General features: G+C 37.9%; 1 protein-coding gene across 1 annotated transcript in view; it reads right to left on the bottom strand.

Moving 5' to 3' along the window:
- Positions 1-1,377: 1,377 nt before the first annotated feature.
- dnah7 (dynein, axonemal, heavy chain 7) overlaps positions 1,378-20,261 on the bottom strand; it is an 83,383-nt gene continuing 64,499 nt past the window's right edge. The window contains 16 exon segments of the mRNA XM_055215790.2: positions 1,378-1,982; positions 4,857-4,960; positions 5,568-5,745; positions 6,321-6,473; positions 7,723-7,953; positions 8,083-8,220; positions 10,686-10,871; positions 12,265-12,426; positions 12,568-12,768; positions 13,505-13,666; positions 14,445-14,621; positions 14,742-14,834; positions 14,941-15,135; positions 15,712-15,838; positions 18,039-18,374; positions 18,618-18,751. Of these exon segments, the coding sequence (XP_055071765.2) occupies positions 1,776-1,982; positions 4,857-4,960; positions 5,568-5,745; positions 6,321-6,473; positions 7,723-7,953; positions 8,083-8,220; positions 10,686-10,871; positions 12,265-12,426; positions 12,568-12,768; positions 13,505-13,666; positions 14,445-14,621; positions 14,742-14,834; positions 14,941-15,135; positions 15,712-15,838; positions 18,039-18,374; positions 18,618-18,751 (2,784 nt within the window). The 3' untranslated portion in view covers positions 1,378-1,775.

Here is a 20,261-nt window from a genome sequence, read left to right on the forward strand (position 1 = left end):
AGTTTTTAGACCAAAAATATCAAATTTAAGTGGTTTTGTGCATAAATCTGCCAATGGGGTAAGCACATTTTTTTGAATTTAGTGTTTAAGAAAAATATTGAAGATATTTTTGTGTACCCCATTGGCAGATTTTTTTTTTGTTGCTTGTTTTATGCACAAAATCACTTAAATTTGATATTTTTGGTCTAAAAACTAGACTTATTTTCTTGGGTTGTTTTGCTCATCAAGACAAAGCATCTTAATTTAAGAATTTTTGGATATTTTTGCTGAAAACAAGACAAAAATACTAAGAATTTTTTTTCTTGAAAATATTTTTTGCAGCGTAATAACTACTTTTCGGTAACGATGCCATCTTGGACGCGATTCACGAGTCAATGCGCAACGTAGCCATGGCAACGAATGCTCACTACGCTAAAACTCTTGTGAAGCGTGAATTCAAGATGGTACCTTTACTGGAAGCTAGTTGTAACCATTTATAGAGTTTAAAATCTTGATATTTTTCTTACAAGATTGCATCAAATACCCGTTAAAGACATTTATTATCTCATTGGAGTCGTGTGGATTGCCTCTGTGAAGAATGAAGGCACTTTTTTGGGGTTTTAAGTTTGAAATTGTTCCCTGATCCTTGTTTTCTACCATTAGAAGGCTTGGAGGAGAAGGGACATTTACTAAAATAACTCCAAGTGTGTTGTTCTGATATTAATGATGGACATGTGTGTCTTGGATTGCTTGGGGGTGAGTAAATCATGTGGTATTTTCATATTTGTCTGGAGTATCCCTTTAGGTTAGATATTACGGATTCATTTTGACAATCAAAACGTTCTTATTGTTGACACTTTCATTACATTTCAATGCATCATATTTCGATTGTTGATCTTTGTGCACTCGAAGGTTTATGTGAGCGTGCAACAGTTTTGATTTGTGTCATACAGGCTGTGGTTCTGAATTTGAGCACAAACACTGCCTATGCCCGCAGTCACCTCTACACATTCCATTGGCTGTGTTCGCTGCTTCAGTCCTCTACTGTCACGAGTTAGTGGGGCATGTTATGTGATTCATGCTTATCCTGTCACCATGTGACATCCCTTTATTTGTTCTTGTTAATTGAATTAATCAAATGTACCTGATTGGATGAAAACATGCATGAGACAGGTGGAAGAAGAAAAATGTTTTTGTCTGTTTCATTTCTGCTATTAAATAGAGAGATGAGAGAACACGTAGTGTTAATTGATTTTTTTTCTTCTTCTGAAGTACTTAACTTTTTACAGCTTGAATGTAAAACCAATGAGTTTAGGGGTCAATGAACTAACCTAATCCCTGCCTTCAGAGATAAGGTCTAAATCCTGTTCATGTGAAATCATCTGTTTTGTTTTATAAATCTGAGACTCCAATTGAAATAAACATGGACTGGACATGAGAAATAAGCACAAAAATAAAAAAGACGCCTGTTATTTTATTGCTTTATTAAATAGCCATTACTTACATTTTAGAAGTCAGTTAAGGCTAGACAATTTTTTTACTTGGCTTGAATGTTTAAGGTTATCATTCCTGCTGATTGGCTGTGCATTTCTTTGTCCGAAGTGGAAAATAAAGTTAACAAAGACTACTTTGAGAGTTTGGGGTTATTAAAATGTTATCATTTTATAACTGTACTTAACTTTAGAGAATGTAAGGATGGCAAGATCAATTTAGGCACTTGTTTAATAATGAGTAATAATAAACAAACACAAGGATCACAGAACTTAATATACTTTTATGATACTTCTTGATAATATCTATGAGTTAAGCTGGCACAGTAAAGCCACCCCACGACGGATCCAGTGCTCTGGAGGCACATCTGAATTTAGAGTCATAGAAATGACATAGTTGGTGGAGTGACCTGTAGTAGAAAGGGTCCCGCGTCTCTCACTAGTTTTGTAGACAGGAGAGATGTAGCACTGCCGCTCTGGAATGTCCTGCTTCTTCATGGGTTTAAGCCAAATCTGCAGACAGAGACAGTATGATGTGTAGTTAGCTCTCCTGTAGAATTTGTCTAATATTGATTCAACCATTCATTAAAAAAAATTATTTATTTATTTATTATTAGTGTAAATCAATGTCATCATTTGTTATTTCATCATTTTTTGAGAAAAATAATGAGGGTCATTTCTGGGAAAAAAAGTATTTAAATCAATGATAATAATTTACTAATGCAACTACAAATATATAGCTTTACTAGTTTTCCCCTACTAATGCTTAAAACATTTGTGTTTGGTTTTGACCTTTATCAAAACTCTGAAAACAAAAAAAATTGTATGTGTATAATAGACATTGTTAGTTTTAATAAGACTCGGGTCTGCGTGTGTTTATTCATAGTGTTTTAGCAAAAAAGCATTCATTAGAAATGATAATGGTTTTTATGAAATTTGCATTTCAAAGTGTTATTTTACCATAAGTAACAAATGCATAATTAAGTTTTCTGCTTGTCAAGAACATATTTCAGTAATAAGCTGCCCTGGGATATCTGAATATTAAATATTAGTAAATAGATTTTTTATCATGGAAACAAGCATGGTGACAAAAGACAGAATGAGGGGTTAATAGAAATCTTTGTTAAATATTCTTACAGAGCAGAAAAGGAAAACAACTTATTTAAATGTCTCATATATGGTATTCATGTTATATGTATCATGAAAATAATTTGGGAACAAGTTACAATAAGGTTGTATTTGTTAAAATCGGTTAATGTTTTAGCTATAACATGATCTACTGCATTTATTAATACATTTTCAAAATCAAAAGTTGTAACTGTTAACATTAGATAATGCTAAATGAACTAACATGAACAATTATGTAAGGAATAATTGACGATGGGCAGTCATATTATGAAGATTGACACCCAAGTTATACCACGGTTACTACAGACATTGCTAAGACATTGCTCTGGTGGTTTATTTTAAGACATTTAACAGGTCAGTTGTGCATTTATCGAAAAATAATGCAAACCTGTAGAACATTTCTCAACCAATCAGAATAAAGCATTCATCAGCCCTGTGGTATAAAACTTAATAAGGATTAGGATTAAAGAGGACATTTCAAGACTTTTTTAAGATGTAAAATAAATCTTTGCCATCCCCAGAATACCTATCTAAAGTTCTAGCTCGAAATACCATATAAATAATTATAATATGTTAAAATTGCCACTTTGTAGGTGTGTGCAAAAATGTGCCATTTTGGGTGTGTCCTTTAAATGCAAATAAGCTGATATCTGCACTAAATAGCAGTGCCCTGGTTGGATAGTGCAGGTTAAGGGGCGGTATTAACCTCTTCTGACATCACAAGGAGAGCCAAATTTCAATAACCTATTTTTCATATGCTTGCAGAGAATGGTTTCCAAAACTAAGTTGTTTTTTTCACATTTTTAGATTGAGAGAAGCACTGGGGACCCAATTATAGTACTTAAACATGGAAAAGTCAGATTTTTTATTTTATGCCACCTTTAATGTGACTTAAAGCGACACCATGTAGTTTTTCAACCTTCATAATAAAATTTCAAGACCCTTGTAATAGTACATCGACTTTAAATAGGTTAAATGATATGTCTACCATAGCCTGACGGGGTCTGTATCGCTTTTACTCGTACTTTAAAACTTAGGGATTGGGGTAGTAACCAGAGCACAAAAAAACTACAAAATTCGACTGCTTTACGGCATACGTCACTTCCTACACAAATATTTTTTAATGTGAATTTTGCTGGAGGCTACTTAAGGAGTGTAGAGAGCAACTTCTATTGTGTGACTCTGTGGCACCGTGTTACTGTCATGGACCTATGACACGGGCGACCCCGGGTTTGAGTCCCCTTTAAGGCAATTTTTTTATATAAACTCACGATCTTGATTCATACATAAATGCGATCTTCTTTATAAATGACGGCAATTATCTTGCATATAGCTCCCTGTATTCAGATGCTGCATTCACATGTTCACGTATTTACCTTTCTTTTACTGTCTATGGTATTTACATTACAATCCAGGATGCAATAGCAGTCAGTCAAACTTGCTCAAACTCACACAGTATAAAACTAAACCCTATTCATTCACCAATCAGATCCGAGCGTTTCTCTCTTCTCTCTTCCTCATTTGCTGCATTCTGCTGTCACTCGCGTGACGTACTACAAAGCGGCTTTACTTGGATTTGGAGCGACAATTTTCACACAAAAGAGAGGAAAAACGAGCGCCATTGTGGAAAATCCTGGTGGCGAGGGAGAGAGAGACGATGCAACAATATTTGTTTCGAAAAAGGCAAGGAAATACTTCTGGTCGTTTCTCAATTGGAAGGCTGCAGCCTCCGGAGGTCAAATATGCAGGCTGCATACGTCATCAAGCCTGGTTTATTATGGTAAACTGAGAATTACATTCGCAAGTCATAAGCATACTGCAACAATTTACGATTTACTAAGTATAATAGTCAACTTTATAATTGTTAATATTCTGAAATAAGACAGTCTTGATGACGTATGCAGCTTAAAAATACGACATTCGGAGGCTGCAACCTTCAGATTGAGAAATGGCTTCTGCCACGACGAGTTCCTCATCAGAAAGTTGTAACATGACTGCGTTTCTCCCTGATGCCTCAAAATGTTGATCGTTTAGCGTTTTAAAGGTTTAGTTTTAAGGTTGGCCAGTTATCTTCCTTTGCGACAGTGCTGCGGCGCTTGTGGCCTCTAGGGGCGCTAGGCGTGAAAAATACATGTCTAGCGCCCCCTAGTGGCCTAAAGTGTACCTTTAAGGTGAAATAACGTTGCAAGTTATTTTTTGATGAAAAATGTTCATTGAGGTACATATAGAGAAGCCAGCATTGAATTGAAAGTTTCTCACCACAGGCATGGTGTCATGCAAGATTTTGGGGAAAGACTCCGCCAAGCGGTTTGTCTTTCGATCCCAGCGCGCACCATCCAAGAACAGGCCATGGATGTAAACACCTGAGCGAAGAAACGCACACACATTAAAACTTGTAACAATGCCATAATCGAATAAAGCATAAAAAAACAGATGTAATGGAAATACACTGAACTGTTCATCAAACCTCTTCATTATTGAATAAAAAAATATGATTACGATACATTCTTAACCGAAAAGGACAAATTATAATGCTTTAAAGACTGACTAAAACAAAGACCTTGTTAAGGGCAGCGTAGTTATTCCACCGCACCTACCCATTAGTTATAGCCTACAAATTAAAGTGCATATGATTCCCACTATGTATGAAAGAGAGCAACTGATTGAACTCTACATAACATTGAGCAGACCATCAGAAATCATCTGATAAAACTCAGTGCAGACACATAAACAGTGGCACACAGTGTGTGATGGTTTCCTCTGGAGAGATGCTCATCATGTACTGATGAAAGAGCAGCGGGGGTCTGATGTCAATGCACTGTAATGTTGACTCTGATTGATGGCACTCAACCGCGGCAAGGGGTTAATGAAACCGTGTATCTCTCTTTCTATTTGTACCCATTTCCCTCTCATAAATTTCACATTTCAGGCTTGTCAGTGCTTTCTTTTTTCCCTCTTTGTCTTTCTCACCATCCTCAGGGGAGCTTTTGTACTCCTTGTCCTCCATGACTTCAAAGTCGAAGCTGAGCAGGTCAATGGGAATGTTTTTTTTGCGAGCATAATTCTGCTGGCTTCCCGTGAGGAAGGCCTGAGTGAAGAAGAATCCAGACATCCAGAAAACCGCAGGCGTGCCCCCCTTGTACCATTCCTGTGTGAATAAAACAGATGTAAAAAACGCTCACAACTGATTCTAACTTGAAGGCCACAATGAACCACCGAGACAGACACGATTACTTTAGAGGTCTGTTACATTTCAGAGTATGATTTCTGTTATTTGCTTCACAGTCTGTGGCAGATGAAGTGATGTAATCTGTGCTCATTGAATGAGAGAGTGAGTCAGCTGCAGTTCATGTGATTTTCCCGTGGCTCACAATACACATTACATTCATTAAGTTTTGCCCAATATCTGACTGAAAAACAATCCATTTAAAAACTGATCATGGAAATAGATGTGGTTTTATTATTTGCATGTTATGAGAATAATAAAAATATAAACTACTTATCACAACATTATAATATACAGAATGAGATCAAACCAGGAAAGGAAACTTTCTAACTAAATCATGTGCACAGCATGCATGGGAATTAGTCTCACTAAATGAAAATTGCAAACTTGCTATTTCCATGACAAAAAAAGTGTTAAAAGGCCCGACTGTGGCAAAATAAATGAATTATGGATTAGAGAACACCATGAAGTACTAAAATCTGCTTTTTATGACTTACATGTAAAAACTTGAGTCTTTCAAGAAAGTCATTTATGTAGCTTCCCAGGGGTTTGAGACTGGGATATGACTTTTTCATCCACATGGCAGGGATGCGACCCTTCAGAATGCTGCTCACCACCTCCTCGAGTTCAGCAGACATGACCACCAGACCCTATCCAGAAAACACAAATGTATTCATACAGCTTTCTTATATAAAATATCCATTTTAACACAAATCATCTGATAAAGACTTGTATATCACAAATACAGAATTTGTCTTCTGAGAAAGTATGTATATTATTGCGTCTATACAGTCATATCTGACTAATTGCCATTTTATTTGGTACATTACTTATTTTTTTCTTCTCCAAGAAGTCTTGTTTTTATTAACTTTATATAAACTCAGGGCTTATATTTAACCTTATGTATTTGGTGTGGTATAGAGATGAATAATCATGAATGATAATGAGGGAAGGAAATTCATTCAGTGGAGGTTAAGAGAGACGCTTCTGGGCAGAACTCAAGCTATAGTCAGAAAAGAGGATTATTTTAGGGTTAGGTTAAAGGTTCATATGAGCACATTGAATGCCAGTGGCTGTGATCAGATCTCTCTCACCCTGTGGGACAGTAATGCTAACTGGGATTGGAGCTGTCAAAGGAGGTTTAGATGGGGTTCACAGCATTAGGATTTGCCCTGGGGCAGGATGAATTTTCCTGGTGTCTTTCAGCAGAGAGGGAACTTTTATAAGAAAAAACGATCCAACATTTTAATGATCCAAATGTTTGTAACCAAACCGTTTGTGGACCCCATTCACTTGCATTATAGAAAAAAAGAATTCTATGGAAGTAAATGGGGTCTACGAACGGTTTGGTTACAAACATTTCTCAAAATATCTTCCTTTGTGTTCATCAGAACAATTAAATTTATACAGGTTTGTAACAACATGAGAGTGAGTAAATGATGACAGAATTTTCATTTTTGGGTGAACTATCCCTTTAAGAATATAAGTATTGATTATTTCTCACCTTATACTCCTTAAAGGAACAGTATGTAAGAAATTTATATCAATTAATCATAAAATGGCCCTGATATGTCACTAGACATTAAGAAATCATTTTCATTTCAAATACTTATATCACTGACAAAACTGGTCTGGCCAGGATATTGTCATTTAAAAAGTGGAGTTGCAGCCCTCAACTGATGTTAATGTTGTCATTTTGTGTATTGGCCACCAGTTGTGTGATTGCAGTACCAGTTTTAGCCACAAGTTTTGTGATTGCAATACCAGTTTTGGCCACAATCCTACATACTGTTCCTTTAAAACTTATTGGATGTGGCTAGATTATTATATTATATGATCTTATATGAGTTAAAAACCTCAGGTTTTAGACCTCCACAGAGGTTTTGTTTAAGTTCTGACCTTAATGGCTTTCTGGATGTTGACACAGGAATCCCGGATGGTCTGCAAGAGTTTGTTAAATCGTCCCATCTCTTGCACCAGCACTGTGTTCATGCTTTGGTTGTAGCAGGTGGGGTACCTGCGCATGGCAGCGTCTATGTCAAAGTCTGGGGGAAGTTTATTGAGAACGTCTGCAGCCACCTCATACACCATGTCATCTGCGGATGTGGCGCTACCACCTGAAGAACGAGACTTGGAGACAGAAAACAAGCATGTACTGTAAGAAACAACTGCTCACTGATATGGTTCACAATGTGGATAAAAATTATATGAACTCATAGATTAAACCCTTCTAGTGTAAAATCAAATGTACTTGCACACCTGCGTGAGAAGAATACTGTCAAACAGCAGCTGGGTTTCCACTTGGTCTTTGGTAATGTCAGCATTGGCATTCATGCCGAAGACTTCAGGTGAGGGATTTAAAGGAAGTGTCTTAGTGTACTCAACGTAGGTGTTATACTAAAAAAAAAGAAGAAACAATCAGCTTCTTAATGCAACACCAAATCCAGGACGGTGACGCTAAATAATGGCACGCACTTAAAACCGGCTACCCTTGAGATTGCTGACATTTATAATAATGGCTATGCAAATGACATTCATGAATAAAAGATTTCGAGAGAAAATGCCAAATAAAATTGGGCATAGATTATACATGTGCTAGCAAATAAATCAGACATCACCACTGGCAGCAACCCGCTGTGTTTAGTTATTGCACTTATAGCTCATAATCCTTTTCAGAACATTCACAAGGGGCGGTTCAATGCGTTTCCAAAGATGTATTCTCTTTGTGGAGCGAAATCAATCATATCTGTAGCACTTTATACAGAGCTGTATAATGCAGGAGGACTAATGAGCTCACAGAGAACATGATGTATACAAACCTGAGTATGTACAAAAAAGAAGTGCTGCTTTCTCGTATTACTGCTTTCTTTAACTGCTAAGCTGCACACAGTCTTGCTTTCAAGTCCCCATGAAATCAAAACTGACAATTCTTATTTTAATGTAATATTGCAGTGTTCAATATAAACTATTTATCCGTGTGTCATTATTTTTTTTATTCATTTGCCCTCTTTAATCAAAACCTGAAAATGTACTCCTCCTTAAGTGGAGATCGTTCTCTTATGACGTCAACTAGACTGCTTGAGTGGGAGAATCCGTAAACACCGCCCCATCCAACTGTCAGTCACTTTTATACAGTACTGTGCAAAAGTCTTATGCAGCTTTCACATAGGACGCGGTGTGCGCTGCGCTTGCTGCTGGGTTCAGCGCAGCCAATCGAATTGTGCTCTGATGGCCAGACCAAAGTAGGCGGGGTTTTCAATAAATTACTACAGTGTTTATATTTGCGTTAAATAGTTGATGAGGAATACAGAAACTGATGTTGCTCGTCTCCATTTCAAGTAACTTTAAGCTGCCTACCTACAAGCAGCTACTTGACTTAAAACACACCTGACATGCCAACTTGAATTGCTACGTGCTTCCATGACACGGCTTTTCTTCCGATTTCTCTGTAGAAGCGTAAACTTGTACTATAAAGCTCCGGGAATTCTGAGTATAAGCTTTTTGTCCATTTTGCTTGTTTGGATGCCCATTTCTATTGGCCGCACGGGTAATCGTCACAGAGCGCTGCACTCGCGCTTTGCTCGACGCAACAAAAAAACGCCCTCGCGCGGCGCAAGCCATTGAAATGAATGGGTTTCATAGCGCAGCACACACCGCGTCCTATGTGAAAGCTGCCTTACTGTGCGCTCACACCAGCCACGGAAGAGGTGGCAAAAACGTGTTTTCGAGTGTTTTAGGACGCTTGAACATTTTGAGTTTACTCGTTTCATTGGCACGTGAAAGCAGCGCATTTAATTCTAGTCATTCGAGACATTTACACGGAAATTTGCGTCATGGGAGGGGCTTCTCTGTAATCAAGTCACTACTAGAGCAGGCTCCTGATTGGTTAATGCGGCGCGAATATCCACCAAAGTTCAGATTGTTCAAACCGCGCGTTTCCCGCAGCAACGCTCAATTCGCGTGGAAGTGTCATGTATTTAGAGTAAACTTCCCTTCCACTTGAGCAATAGCAGGCAGCTGCAGGATCTCTTAAACCTAAATGAAATTAAATCCTAATTTCTAATTCTAATCGAATGACTTCCGGACTTCAGTCTCAAGATGTGTTTCATGCCAAGAGAGGTCACACTAAATACTGACATTTAGTTCTGAAAATTGTAAATGTTTTTAATTTTGTGTACATATTTCTTGTATTTTCTGTTTGTATCTTAAAAAAGAGTGAAAAATAAATATGGATGGACATTAAAACTGCATTAAAACAACAAAGCTGGTGGTGGTGGCCGAAGACTTTTGCACAGTCCTGTATATCCAATTAATTCACGGGGGAATTCACAAGCCACACCCACTATTTTCCTTGTGTGATATTCCATTTGACTCAGATTATTGAACTACCTTAATATTTGCTTGGAAAATTTTGTCTGGCATAACATCTCCAGAACTGAACAAGGTCTGACTACAGTATGTGTTCTTTACTGGTTGATACTTAATTGATTTATCTTTAAACCAGAGATTTACCAAACTATACTTTATATTTCCTATATTTTTGTTTCCTAATATCGCCCGTGATTATGCTTATCCAGCAGTTCTTCAATCTAACATAAATGTGATTTAGAGGTTTACACTCTTTCAGGAAATAAACAAAAAAGCCTATATAATGTGCTCAACAAAAGTGCCGGTTTCTTAGTGTTTGGTAGTAATTCGCTCTGAGCCCACTGTGATAATGTGGCCATGGTGTGATGCTATCTAAAGTAAAACATTTTTAAAGGTAAGGTAAAGTGCACAACCCAAGATGGCCACCGACTGTGTGACAGGAAGAATCTTTATGAGAAAACATTTGTGTAAATCTGAAGTGCAGTGTATCTTACATCTCCTTCAGGTGGGGCATAATACAGGCCACTGGAGTCAAACTTATAACTGGGGTCATCAATGATCTCGGGTGTGTAGAAGATGGAAAGGATTGTGCGCAGTGTCCTGCGATCCCAGTCATCTGTAACACGACCTCCGTAGTTACACTCTCCTGTCATGTAGCGAAGAGCATCGAAAGGAATCTCCTGGTGAAGACACGTAAAGCAAGTGAAATTATCTGTATTAACTGGTAATCAAGTCAAATGTATATACAGTAAGCAACACTAAACAATAAGATAAACTGTAACTCACATAGTGGGCCATAGAAAATGTTTACTAAGATTACTGAAGTTATAATAAGCTTAGTATTTTATTTTCAGTCCCCTTACATGATGTTAGCAAAAAAATAAGCATAAAATAAGAAACCATACTGGTAGTTTAAAGGAATACTCCACTGTTTTGAAAATATGCTAATTTTCCAGCTCCCCTAGAGTTAAACATTTGATTTTAACCGTTTTGGATTCCATTCAGCTGATCTCCAGTTATGGTGGTACCACTTTTAGCATAGCTTAGCATAATCCATTGAATCTGATTAGACCATTAGCATCGCGCTAAAAAATAACCAAAGAGTTTCGGTATGTTTCCTATTTAAAACATAAGACTTTTTCGTAGTTACATCGTGTACTAAGACAGACGGAAAAAATTGCGATTTTCTAGGCCGATATGGCTAGGAACAATACTCTCATTCTGGCGTAATAATCAAGGACTTTGCTGCTGTAACATAGCTGCAGCAGGCGAAGTGATATTACGCAGCGCCTGAAAGTACTCCCCTTGGTAACTTTCAATAGCAGGGGACTATTTTCAGGCACTGCGTAATATCATTGCGCAAATGAACGTAAATGAACGATTGAAAAAGTGGTAACGCCAGACTCGGAGATTGGCTGAATGGATTCCAAAACGGTAAGAATCAAATGTTTAACCCTAGGGGAGCTGGAAAATAAGCATACTTTCAAAAAAAGTGTAGTGTCCCTTTAACTATTTTATCCAAATACATTAAACCAAAAATATAACGTACAAGTCCCAAAATAATGATAAAAGTGGTCCATTTTGACCATGACGGCTCAGATGCTCAGACAGCCCCTCTGTAACTCTTTCACCCCACTGTTGTAATTGTTAAAAAGGCAACAACCTTTTGTCATGAAAGCATGGCTGCTCAACAAAGGCTCTTTTTATTAAGCAGAGGTCCATGTCAGCGTGGTGGGTTCGATATAACAATCTATAAGGGGCATATGAAAAGATGGACAGAGGAGTGGCGAGATTGTGACATTTCCTGTTGAAATTTCCCTTGCTAATGCAGTGGGTGGCACTCTTTAGTACTGGAGAAATGTCAGAGCATTCAGAGCGGCTCTTGATCAGCTTATACAGTCGGCTTGTTTTGAAAGGAAAAAGGAAAGTATGAGAGGCGCTTCTGAAGTTGGGGAAATGTCAAGAACGCTATTTTTTAAGGGCATGCTGGAAAGCATAAAAAGCAAAAGGGTGACGTGAAGAAGCTTGTGTCTCTTGTTTGTATGTGGATGTAAAAGAGACACGTGACCGCACCTCATACTGGTCCAGAAACATTTGTAGCTGCTGGACAGAGATGCGCAAGTCTGTCTCGTTGAATTCGTAGGGAATGTTCCACCCGAGAGGACCAAATTTTCTCCTCTCTTGGGTCAGTGCATGGAAGAAGCACAGGCTGAACAAAAGCTTTTTAAAGGCAGCCTAAAAAAAACGCAAACAGATGCAGTTTTTCGTATAAATACATAAAACAGTTTTAATGATCAGTGAGTATACATTAAAAGATGACCATTAGGAACATCAAAATATAAGCCGAATAGTGAGAGCCCTGTGTGAAACACCTACCGGCTTTGAGCTGCTGTCAAAGAACTCAGGGTCAGATATGGGGTCCATGTTGAAGGAGCGGATAATGTTGGAGCGCAGGCCCTTGGGGGCCTCGTTGGTCATTTTGACTCCGTTTTGAAGTACAGCCACAGGGAAGTTTGGAGAGGGGTAACTGGTCAGCCACAGACGGAAGTCTGGGTGAGTGGTGTCTGGGTTCAGCTCCTGAGGAAAATCAACATGCTGTTTTCAGTGATATGTTATGTGTAAATGTGTAATTACTGTAACCAAATTGTACTCTATAAACAGTAAAAAAAATGATGTGCTTCAATTGACTCAAATCAAAACAAACCCATTCTTGACATTAACTCTTTCGCCGCCATTGACGACATATCTCGTCAATCAAGAGAAAACTCTTCCCCGCCAATGACGAGTATTTCCGTCTTTCCGCAATACTGCTATTATCCACCAGGTGGCACCCTTCCGCAACTTTTTAAACCCGGAAGTATTGCCCTATGGCAAGCAGCTGCATGTCCGTGTTTGTTTTAAATATCGCTCTGAATGGGATCTCTATGAAAAGTCCGTCACAAAAATGGAATTATCTCTGCTTTTTGCTCAAAATGTGGTTTTTGCAGAAACCTACCCATATTCAAAAGCTGATTACAAAAGAACTACTGAAGGTAGGATGAAACGTTTTTTTTTGTTTGAAGGCAGAGGGTCTGTCCTTTCATTTGATATATTGTATGTTTATATATTTAAAGAAGAACATTTTCTGGAAGGTATAAAAATATTTTGTGAAAATCATGAAAAGCGCTGGCTGGCAATTTTTTTTAAAAACGCTGGCGGCGAAAGAGTTAAAGATGCTTGTATGCTTTTCAAATTAAAAACGTAAAATAATAATCTGCATGAATTAATAATAAACCAACTGTTATTTCATCATGATCAAATTTTACTATACTACCTCACAGACACGCTCAAGGGTAGACATCCAGGAGGTGGCTAGGTGGCAGTTTTGTAGGACCACCCAAGTTCCCTCTTTCACACCAGTCTTGATCATACTCATTGCAATGGGTCCCTGACCCTGACCCAGAGATAGGGAGGTCAGCTTGTTTCCTGTGAAGCCCTGAACCATTAGACAAACAGTGTGTAAATAACAACAGCACATGTTGAGAACCCAGCTAAAGTCATTTTGTGATTTACAGTTTTGTACATAAAATCATAATGTAAAGAACAATCGGTGAAAATATAACATTGATATTTTTAAAGGTCAGGTTTTTCTTGACCCCATTTTTTAAACTTTAGTTAGTATGTGTAATGTTGCTGTTAGAGCATAAATAATACCTGCAAAATGATAAAGCCAGGCGATATATTTTCTTAAACAAAATTCCCCTTTCAAAGCCTGCAGTGAACGGCCAGTTTAGACTACAGCCCTGTACTTCCCGGTTGAATGACGCCCACAGGAATACGTCAGTCGCCAGCTAAGCTAACGGCAAGCTAAGTTGCTATCGAATCACAACACACTAAAAAAGCTAAACAATCAGAAAAACTCTATACGTATTTCTGAAGAAGGGACTTCATAGAACAAGAAAGGGCAGCGAAAACAGCGCTATACAGATAAGTCAATTGTGTTAAAAATAATGCGTTTTTTTACACGTAAAACATGAAGACATGTCAAATTGCGCACCATAAACACAATCAAAGCTTCAAAAACACTGAAAGAACGGGACCTTTAATATTCACTGAGTAAGGCCATCTCAATGATTAAAATAAATGTGAAATCAAACTTCGATGCTCCTAATCTCAGAATCATCAGCTTCGATATCACAGACAGGGTCACAAATATCAAAATATCACAAGTTCAATAATATTTGCATTAAATGTGTACCCATTATTGTTTGTACCTGCTCCTCGCCAAACTTCAGAAGTGCTGCCATGGGGTCTGATCCAGGTGACAGGATAAAAATGAGCGGAGCGCAGCAGTGACTATCCCCAAATGCCGTGGCCAGATTAAAAGGAGGAACCTCAATAAATTGCTGTCCAAGGTTACTTGACACAAACTCCTGTACCATGGGCACAATCTGAGATGGGCAAAGTGAGAAACAGTGCAATACTTTACCACAATTTCTCAGTCAAATTAAAAATATATCTTAAAAAAGCTTACTGGGTTTGGGAGTAAAGTGGTTAAACTTAAATCATACCCTGTCTGGCCGTAAACATCGAATCACAAGCAGTCTCTGGAACTGTCCTAGTTTTTCCTGCCACACTGAAGGAAAAGGACTGTGATGGGGTTCCTGCAGAACACACGCCATGAAATGAAAAATCTGGTCTTTTTTTCATACCCCATTTGTCCATTTCACACCACAGAAGGAGGAAAAAATTGTGTGCGTTTAATCTCACCTTGCTGTCATAAACTTTCTTCCAGTCTTCCAGTAGACGGGCCAGGTCTTGCCGCAGTCCTTTAAAGCGCTCCATCTCATCTAAACGACAGATTTCATCCCAGGAAGTTTTAGGCAGCCAGGTGCAGGGGTTTGGATAAGGGTTATCCAGACCCACTCCACCTGTCAGGAGAAAACGCCATTCCGTCTCATCTACCTGGAATGAATGGAAAATAAATGGGAATTGTTCTATTCTGAATTAGGTTTTATGTATGAGAAAGTCATCCGTGCATAACCTCGTTCATTAGAATAAGTCACATCACATTTTTTTTACTTCATGAAAACAGTTTAGGCACTACTGGATTAAATGTTCTGTAAAGGACAACGAATGAGTCATAAAGTCGGTGCAAGATAAAGCTGCAGTCGGTGTGAAAATAAACTAACTGGCACGCTGCTTGATTCAGGAGCTGACAGAATTACTGACAGCACAATAAACTGATGATAGACAGTTGCGACTCCAGTAACAGCACAGGCACGGCGAGTCGGTGCCATGAACATAAATCAACAAAAGATCATTTGAAAGAGTGAAGATTTAACACTGTCAGACTCGTGCATGCAGACACACAGGCAGGAAAAAGTTGATGACCGTACAAATGAGCCATTAACCTCAAGACGACTTGTGTGAAAGTAAACTCTTGATTCCTGCTATTTTGGTATTTATTTGCTGAACTAATATCTTGACTGAGGATATTATTCCAATAAATCACAGCTGTGTGCTGGGTGAGTGACTCACCAGCTTGTTGTGTTTGAGCAGGTTGACGTTGAGACAGAAGGAGAAGAGGAGCTTATCCTTCTCGAAGAGGGAGCGACATATATTTACGTAAAGCGAGTATGTGAAATGGTCCTTCAGAATCTGCAATCTAAAAACACGGAAAGAGTGCCTTCAATAAGTTTAAATAAGGCCACTTCAAATCATATTTGAACAAACGTATGACCATGTGAACCTTATGAACCCATATGTATTTCTGTTAACAACAGTAAAAGACTTAAAGTCTTTCAAATTGTGTTCAAGGGCACCTAATGCTGGGTACACACCAAAAGATAAATCGGCTGATTTTGGGCCAATCCAAGCTATGTTCCAATTATCTTAATGGTTCTACAGATAATCTTATCAGATTTTCCCATGGTGTGAGGTGTGTTAACTCTTTCGCCGCCAGCGTTTTTTAAAAAAGTTGCCAGCCAGCGGCAGCATTTTTCATGATTTTCACAAGTTTAATGCCTTCCAGAAAATTTTCTTCTTTAAATATATAAACATACAATATATCAAATGAAAGACCCTCTGCTTTCAAACAACAACAAAAAAAACGTTTAATCATACCTTCATTTGTTCTCTTTTTATCACCTCTCAGATATGGGTAGGTTTCTTAAAAACACCAAATTTTGAGTAAAAAGCTGAGATAATTACATTTTTGTGAAAATCTTTTGATAGAGATCAGATGCAGAGTGATCTTCAAAACATACACGGACATTGCAGCTGCTTGCCCTAGGGTGATACTTTCGGGTTTTATAAGTTGCCACCTGGTGGATAATAGTGGTATTGCGGAAAGCCGGAAATACTTGTCATTGGCAGGAAATCGTTTTTTCTTAATTGACGAGATAACTCGTCAATGGCGGCAAAAGAGTTAAGAGTGTCCAAACCTGATCGGAAGAACATCGGAGCCGCCCCAATTGCGAATCAAATATATTAAACGTTTTAAATCGTTTAATATTACAATCAGAAATCCTGATGTGTGGGGGGAACCCAGAGAACAAACGCGTGCACACTCTTGAGATTATCACGTGAAACGAAACAATATCCAATCAGAAAGCGAGATGAGGGAAGCAGTCATGGCGCAGCACAAAGATAAGCTGATGTGGGCAGCAGAGATTGAGGATCAGCTTGTTGATTTATACAACGTGAAAATCATTCCAAACACTATCACTGAAATTTCTTCATGCATATTGTCCATCATGCTTATTCTGATGTCTCGCGAGATGTTGCGAGATTTCCTGTGTTCACAGTCGAGACTCTGATTGAAAATCTGTTTGTGTGTGGTGTGCTGTCTTTGATCATGGCACACCACAGACTCTAGAAGCAAAACAGTTAAATCTAGGATTTTTTTATCCTCGTGTTTGTGGTCTATCACATTTTGAAAATCTTTTAAGATGTAAAAACTCTTTTGGTGTGTACCCAGCATCAGTCGCTACCCGCCGACCCTAAAAATCAAACCAGCAACCTTTGGGTTACAAGACTGACCCTCAAACCGTCATGCTAGACTGCCGCATAGCATCATTTTCCAAGTGAGTATCAAAAACATGGGACAGGGAGTGACTTTTTTGAATAGGGTCAGTAAGTAACAACCTGGAAACACCCAGATTTACAATCTTTTAAGATGTAAAAACTCTTTTGGTGTGTACCCAGCATCAGTCGCTACCCGCCGACCCTAAAAATCAAACCAGCAACCTTTGGGTTACAAGACTGACCCTCAAACCGTCATGCTAGACTGCCGCATAGCATCATTTTCCAAGTGAGTATCAAAAACATGGGACAGGGAGTGACTTTTTTGAATAGGGTCAGTAAGTAACAACCTGGAAACACCCAGATTACCAAAGGAATACTTTAACAACCACATAGCTACTAGGTAATATCCATTCAGAACCATCCTGAGCAACTGCACACTGCAACACTCCCTATACAAGGTGCAAAATCTGTCAATGGGGTGGTACCCTTGTAAAAAGTACACCTTTGTACCATAAAAATGAATATTGATACCTTAAAGGCACATATTGATACAGTACTACAGATGTACATATTGGTACCTAAGTCAGACAGCACTTACAGTAAACAGTGATTCAGGGAAACAAGGTCTTTACAATAATTTGTTTAGGCAGCCTTTATGCTAGATGTTATAATAACACAGAATCCAAATCACTGCTTGCTATCACCTGATACGTGAATTGTAGTATTGTCTCTTGAAATGTCAATATGTCTAAGATATTTAAAGTGTTTTGTGTTCACGGTAAAATAACCATAAATTATGTACTTTACACTGAATAGGTAAAAATAGAGTGACAGAATACCTCTGTTCAAGAAGTTCACTTTTCTGGGAATTATCGATAGAGAGGATGAAGAGGTTGATGAACCAGGTTAAAGAGTATTGATACATGGGTTCAATGTTGGCCAGGTCAGCAATGGAAAAGAACAAAATGGAAGAGTGGACGGCGATGGGGGTGTAGCCAAGTCGTGTCTCATCTATCTTCACCTCGGTGGCTTCAGCGATGGCCTGTTTCTCAGATATCTCATTGGCCAGAACCTTAGAAGATGAGAGGATCTGAACAGCACTCTCATCTTCTAAAATGTTCCCCTCCGAGGCAGAGAGCACTTCAAGAATTTGATCTTCTATCTCCTTTAGCTGCCTAGTTAGAAAAGAGAGACAGTTCATGGTTAAACATGCACAAATAACTCAATGCTCAGATTTTTATTTACTTAATGACTCAACTTCAGTGACACCATAATAAATCATATTATGACTAAGACCAAACCTTGCCAAAGCAGGAAATTGGTATATGTAATGGCCCACTTGCAGAAACAAAGTATCAGGGCATTACCGTTACTGTACCATGGTACCACCAAACCTTTTTTGTATGGGTAAGCTGTACCTCTTGTTCTCTGCCCCCTGTACAATGAGGACTTGTTTTTCTTCCTCAAGATCAGGTCTCTCTCTGGCCACCACAATGCCAAGCAGCTGGTCTTGCATCCCTTCAGGGGTTATCATGAAGTTCAGTAGGGTAACCTGACCATCACAAAAGTAAAAAATTTAAAGAATCTTATTTTTAATGACGCCAGCCCCTATTTGTCAGACAGTGACCTCTTTCAAGCTCACAGCAAGCTTTAATTTAAGGATGTGGCATTACTAATCACTCATTGCAGTTTGCAAGAAAATGATATTCCTCAGTTGGTTGCATGTCTGCATCCCTCTTCACCAAGTTTTTGTGACTGCTTTGGGTTGATATCGCCCATAATAATTCTATGATAAACAGCACTGAGACACCTTGGCCTTTGGTGGGACATATTTTGCAATGAAAGATGGGAGTTTTAGCTTTTACAATAGTATCATTTGTTTGGGCCTGTTGTGAACACCACACGCTCATTCTGAAAGGAAACGATGTTGCAGGATCATTAGGAAGTCTAGGTAGTCATAAAGGAGACATGCCCATGGTCACGCTGTGACTTTTATATCAAATATCCAGACTGGATATTTCTGTGCAAAGTTCAACAGTAAAACTTGTTTACTCGGTGTACGTTTAGGAGTTTACAATGTTTTTGGCAGCCAAAGGGAACATGTGGGTCGATTGGTAATGTTCCAGCGAATTCTTTCAATGTTTTTTGTAGTGTCATTCTCTGTAAATAGGTTATCTCTACTTCCCTTTGGTTTGATTGTTTATCAGTTTCAGGCTGCAATACAAACACAAAATTAAGTCAAGCTAATAATAATTTGAATAACAATAAGTGTCTTGGTTAGATTCTCGCGAAATTAGACTTATGAGGTGTCATGAAACATTTTGATAAAAAAAGTAAATACAAAATAAGAATATCAAAATAAGAAACATACAGTTACAAACATCTCTTCATGTACTATTTTGAAAATGATTTGAAATGACATCATAAAAAACCAATTTTGTTGTTTTTTCCACATTTTAAAGGAAAATTTTCATTACTGCAATGTGTCCATGACTGGATTTGGGTTCTTTGACATGGAAATATTTATAATTAAAAAAATTAAAAAATTAAAAGTTTCAGTGCATGTTATACTATAAACATTTACATCAAATAAACATGTGGTATTTGGTGATCATTGGTAAATGTAGAGAAAATAATAAAGAATATAAATGTGTCCAAGACCAATTTTCTCATCCTCCGCAACAATTTTCAATCATTGTTTAAGCCCTCAGGAACTAACATTTTCAAAAAAATAATTGTTGGAAGGAACATAAATGACTGTGACACTCAAGATGGCTACCAGGTAAGCAGTTCTTATTTTTTCTCTCCAGATAAAAGTTACAATTTTGTTTTAGTCCTCATTACCGAAACATGAGTTTGTAAATGCATATATTTAATGTAATATCATGTTGCGGTAATGATAATTTTTTTATAATGATAATCTAAAAACTTTAAATAATTCTATAGTAAATATTTTTTAAATCCTCTAAAAATAATGATTATAGTAAGTTCAGACCTTAATCTTATATGTGCAAAAAATTGGCTTCAAGGGCTTTTAAAAAAATTCTGATCACCCAAATGTT

The sequence above is a fragment of the Misgurnus anguillicaudatus genome, chromosome 17 (assembly GCF_027580225.2).
Source record: "Misgurnus anguillicaudatus chromosome 17, ASM2758022v2, whole genome shotgun sequence".
Classification (NCBI taxonomy): Eukaryota; Metazoa; Chordata; class Actinopteri; order Cypriniformes; family Cobitidae; genus Misgurnus; species Misgurnus anguillicaudatus.